This window comes from Nestor notabilis, unplaced genomic scaffold (genome assembly GCF_000696875.1).
Source record: "Nestor notabilis isolate BGI_N333 unplaced genomic scaffold, ASM69687v1 scaffold17247, whole genome shotgun sequence".
Classification (NCBI taxonomy): Eukaryota; Metazoa; Chordata; class Aves; order Psittaciformes; family Psittacidae; genus Nestor; species Nestor notabilis.
Window position 1 is genome coordinate 25,754 of NW_009937086.1, and position 5,163 is coordinate 30,916.

Consider the following 5,163-nt stretch of genomic DNA (forward strand, 5'->3'; position numbering starts at 1 on the left):
GTTCACTGCAGACTTTACACTCAGATTTTGGCCAAGACTAGCTCCAGCTTCAGAAGACAAGTGCAGCCCATTGCTAAAATAGATTTCTTGTATTTTAAATCTGCACTTATTTACTGTAGTTTTAAATACTTACTGTATTTTAAATCTGCAATTACTTACTGTAAGTTTAACCCCCCAGTGTGGCTACCTGAACCCTGCAGGGACAGGAGAACAATGCCAGTTTTGCATATGATTGCTTAGGTTTTTATGAAAATGCAATTCTTATTCCTCTGATTAGGAAAAGACATTATATTTTACAGCTACAAAGAAGTCTTTTTTCTCTTTTTCTCAGTGCTGTGAGGTGAAGATGCTTTTTTCCTACTAAATCTAAGGTAATTCCAAAAAAGTGCTTTTCAGGACAGATGTTGAATAACAGACAAAATAATTTGTATACTGGAAAGGGGATTTTGGGGGGCAGAATGGACTAAGAAAACAATAAATTTAGGGACTGATGTGACTTCAGGTAAGACTGAGAGATGGCAATATAGGACTCTGAAGGTTTCATTTTTAGTCTATGGAGAGTGAAATGCTTCCACTTCAACAAGCTGACCATATTCCAGGATTAGTGGGGTTGGTACAACATTGTGCATGAATTACTGGCCTCACCCTGCAAGTATTAGATTTGTGCAAACATCCCTTGCTGCAACTTAGAACAACAACAACCTGTCGTGTTGCTTAGTGGTGCAGGATATCCATAATTTCTGTAAGGAAAGCATGAAGAATAGGATTTGCTTTTTGGGGTATCACTTCTAGGAGCGAGTACCTGAAATGGATGTTGTTTTGTTGTTTGTTTTTTTTTTTTGAAGTATGAAACAAAATCTGGTTATTGGTTAAAAAGTATATAAAATACAAAAAAAAAAAAAAAGAAAGCTCAAAGCTTATGAAGTGACTCCACAGAGTTCAGACCTTTAGCAGTATAAACATAATATAAACTTCATTGTCTGTAGTATTGTGCCATGACATTAGTCTCACTAAGACAAAATGCCACTTTGCAGCAAGCAATAAATCTGACAAAGCATTTTTAAACATAATGCCCTAACTTGCTAAGACAGGCTTTCACACTCTTCCAAACTCTTCTCCCTGAAAATTAACCCCATTGATTCTTCAAATGTTAAGGGTCTCGGGCAAAAGTAAACCAAAGGCTGAAGTAAAATAACCATCCCCTCAGAACTGAATGAAAACTTAAATCCATGAGGGATCACAGTCTAATTTCATATACATATATATGTATGCAATACACATATATATGAAATTAAAATAGGGACACACATGACTTGGGCATCAGAAGGGGACTGCTACTTTCATACATTCATAAATAGCTGCTGAACTCTCTACTCATGAAGAAGCTCTTGTAGGCAGTTTGGGGATTTGAAAATCTCGGGGACCTCACTGTCCAGCTTACAGATGACCTTGTATATGGCCTTCTTCCAGGAAGGATCAACATCTTTGCCTGCGATAATGGCATTGAAAAACTCCCGTAACGTGATCTGAGCCACTTCCAGGAATCTCTCTGGAACCTGCTGATACAAGGAGACAATGGCATTAATACAGTTTTCAATTTCAAGTCTCTGGTTCTTCAAAGGAAACTGAGCTAAGTTCTTTCTTTCAGAAAGGGGCTTACATAGCACCTGCATTTTCTAAATGTGGCAGCCTTCTATTCTCTTATGCAAAGCTGTTTATATATAGTACTATAGCAATAACTTTTATAACATGTGTCAGAGATCTTTGTAAAGTCTACTGACAGAATGTAGGTAACAAAATGGAACTCTCTGAGTATGGAGAGCGGGGGATTTATGGGATATAATTAGCAGGAGGGGAAACAAACACAATTGTCCTTAAGGAGAGAAAGCTTCACTTGCTATTCTACCCGTGCATCTACAGCTATGTTCTCCTCTCCACGTGGGATCTAATCTGAGATTTATGCATGCATAGAAAGCCCTCTGTAGCTCTGCATTTAACTTTGGCCACAACCAGTGCTGAAAGATACCAGAAAAATAGGATATCTCTGAATGTTGTTCATAGTTTAAAAACAAGCAAGCCTCCAGCTAGTGGCTTGCTTCTGTGGCTGCTGTGCACCTGTCCCACATAAAACGGCTTTCTCAGGAGACATTATGGTCTTCCCTTCTTTCCCTTTTTCCAGAAACCTACAAATAAAACCCCAAGCTCTTCAAAGGGTGCACTTTGCTCCAAGTTGCTACCGAGCTGGGATGTGTTAAACTCAGCCGGGTTTTCTAAATGTCACTGTCAAGCCCCTGAGCAATGGGTGAATGTTAGGAACAAGTTACCTCCAAACTTTGGTACATCATTCTAAGTATTTGTCTCAGGCACCAGCACCATCTTCTTAGCCTCTGCCTTAACTGATTCAAAAGCAATCACTACAGTGAACCTAGGTCGGTTCCAAGGTTGAAGTCATCTCCATGAAGGTATTATTCTCCATTTTTGTTATAGAAATATGGTTTTGCAGCTCTAGAACTGCTAATACACAGCTGGCCAGTAGCCAGCATGCTTAGAATAGCAACTCTCCCCTCACTGCCATTCTTTGCCCACTCCGGTAAGAGGAGTCCTCCAACCTGCACCAGGGGCCACTTCTACCATTCCCGTGGCCAACAGATACCTGGACAGATCTCATTTAATGAATGCGTGTCACATTACCACATCAGGGAAAGCGTCTTACTGTCTACTTCAGGCTTTTATTCTTCTTCCTTTAGAAGCCCCTTTCATCAAACTTGTCTGAAAATATGCATGTTTAACCTGTCTGAGCTCTGGAGCCTCACTCCCCTATCACCGCCAGGGCAACACTAGCAGTTTGCTAGCTGTGTTTTGCCATCAGATAAGCATGAGATCAGCTCCCCCTGACACCAGCTGACAAACTGCTTCCAGAAGCCCCGCAGCCCGCAGAGGTCCTCTGTCTACCTCTGAGAGTGAAATCCAGGCCCACACATTCTTCTGTGCTCCCAAAGGCTCTTCTGTGGAAATTTTTCATTCAACATAGAAATAAACATTTTTACAGGTGTTCTATTCCAGCAGTAATTAAGAGGGAGAAAATAACTATTATGTTTCACTTCTTCCACCTCGGAGAAATAACCTAAACCTTCTCGTAACTGCTGTGCTGTTTGGGCACTTGGTAATACGTCTACAAAAGATGCCATGCTAGTCTCATTCCTGCATTGCTAGAAAAAATTATACACTTCTCCGTTCATGCAGTTCAAACAACTACTCGGGTGCTGCTCATTGTCCTTGGTATCTCTGGGTGCTAACCAAGGGGAAGGAGTTGCTGACCACATGACACTAGAAAGCAAGAAATGTAGTAGATGATAACCAACTTTTTGGTAGACACAGTGGCTCACGAGGGCAAAACTTGTTGTTTTTTTTGCATTTGTGCTTGGGAAAAATGGTTCACACCTTTCAATTTTGATGTCCACTCCAGAGGACCAACCATAAATGCTCTTCTTCCAAGTTGTTGGAGATGGGAGGGTGGTAATTACAAGTACCTATATGAGAAGCATAAAGTCCAAATGCAAAAAGTCCTACCTCTCCCTGCATGGTTACACCTATGTCAGCTTTAAGCATGGAAGTGACAACCTGGGTTTTAAGTTGAGCCTTTTCCACTCGATTTCTGCCCGTGAATATTAAAGTTTTCTAGGTAGGGAATGCTGCTTTTCCATGAAGCAGGCGGCGTGAACCCCCTGAGCCACTACCTTCCAGCCTCCCGCACCCGTAAAGACACACAGCTTTTCTTTTAGACTAGGACTTAACTTTCAGGTGCAACTTTGTTGTACCTGGGTCACATCTAAAGATCCAGGCCCTTCTGAACCCAGCAGAGAGCAGCCCATAAACATAATAATGAACGAAGCCCTGCAGAGGCTTTGAAGAGCTCCAAAATTTCAGTTTATTCTTTTGGATGCTCCACCTCGTAATGAAGAGTTCCCAAGGATCTCCCCTACTCCTCAGGCATCAGAGCCATTCATAGCTCTTTCCTTCTGGGATGTTATTAGCCATTTTTCATGTCAGACTGGATTACACACATTACTTTGCATGTTGTAATGTGAATAGCACTGTGATTAATCCCCACAGGATAGTACGTCGGCCAACATTTTTCCTTTCTAGAAAGAGTAGCTGCAGTGTTTGCTTGGGGTTTGGTTCTCAATGTCTTTTTGGTTTTTATAAATTCTAGTGAAGTCCAGAGTCTGAAAATAAAGAAATATTTAAATGGATGGGGAGTTATATATTTCAGTGGGCAATTAATCAGTCGTCCATGTTAATGATGTGTCTGGGGGTGGCATTTCCCTGACCCTAAGTGATGGCGACCTATTCAGCACATCTTTACACCTAACTGACTGAACATCTCTGAAGTAGGAACATCTGCAGAAAATGCTTCAGTGACAAATAAACTCCATCTACATTGCTTTTAATAGAACCAACAATCCCTAGTATGAACCCAGGGCATTTTCTTAGCATCAGGTGGCAGCAGTCAATCAAAGAATCACACTGTACATTCACCAGGAGGAAAGACAATGAGGTCTGCTCAGGGGGAGGCTAGGTGGGCTTCAGGCTGAAGCCTCCACATCGGACTGATTTAGAAAGAAATCACAGTTTGCTGCATGCTTGGTCAATGGAACTTAGATTTGCTGCCAAGCAAAAAGTCACAGGCCAGACTTTGGGCCAGTGTAAATCAGCAGGGCTCTACCAGCCCCAGTGCAGTTATGCTGATTTACACCTGGTATGCACTGGCCCTGTTCCTCCTAACACAGTCCACCAACGATCACAGTGCCCCTTCTCAAGCCCTAGCCACGCTAACACATCCCCTTCATCTACGAAAACTGGGAGGGAATTAAAGCTCTCATCTGCTTTTGTCTATTTATGCTGGTTGAACTACTGGCATTTTCCTTGGCTTGAACAACAAACCTGAACTATGTCACTCCTGGGTTTGTGTGTGCAACTCCCCTGCCGAACCATGTGGCTTAAGCACTGTGGGGGAGTGCTTTGTTAAAAATACTCAACACTAAATATTTCTATGTGAGTAAAAGTATAGAGTACAGTTCCAATGGCTCAAAAGTTGGAGCCAAGTCAGATCTAACTTTTCTTTCATACAGAAGCATATACAGTTTCAGAAAGCAGTATGCT

At 41.7% G+C, this 5,163-nt stretch overlaps 1 protein-coding gene across 1 annotated transcript in view; it reads right to left on the reverse strand.

Moving 5' to 3' along the window:
* Positions 1-315: 315 nt before the first annotated feature.
* Positions 316-5,163, reverse strand: part of PROX1 (prospero homeobox 1) — a 37,367-nt gene continuing 32,519 nt past the window's right edge. Inside the window, exon 4 of the mRNA XM_010018654.1 lies at positions 316-1,556. Within this exon, the coding sequence (XP_010016956.1) occupies positions 1,371-1,556 (186 nt within the window). The 3' untranslated portion in view covers positions 316-1,370. The remainder of the gene's footprint in view (positions 1,557-5,163) is intronic.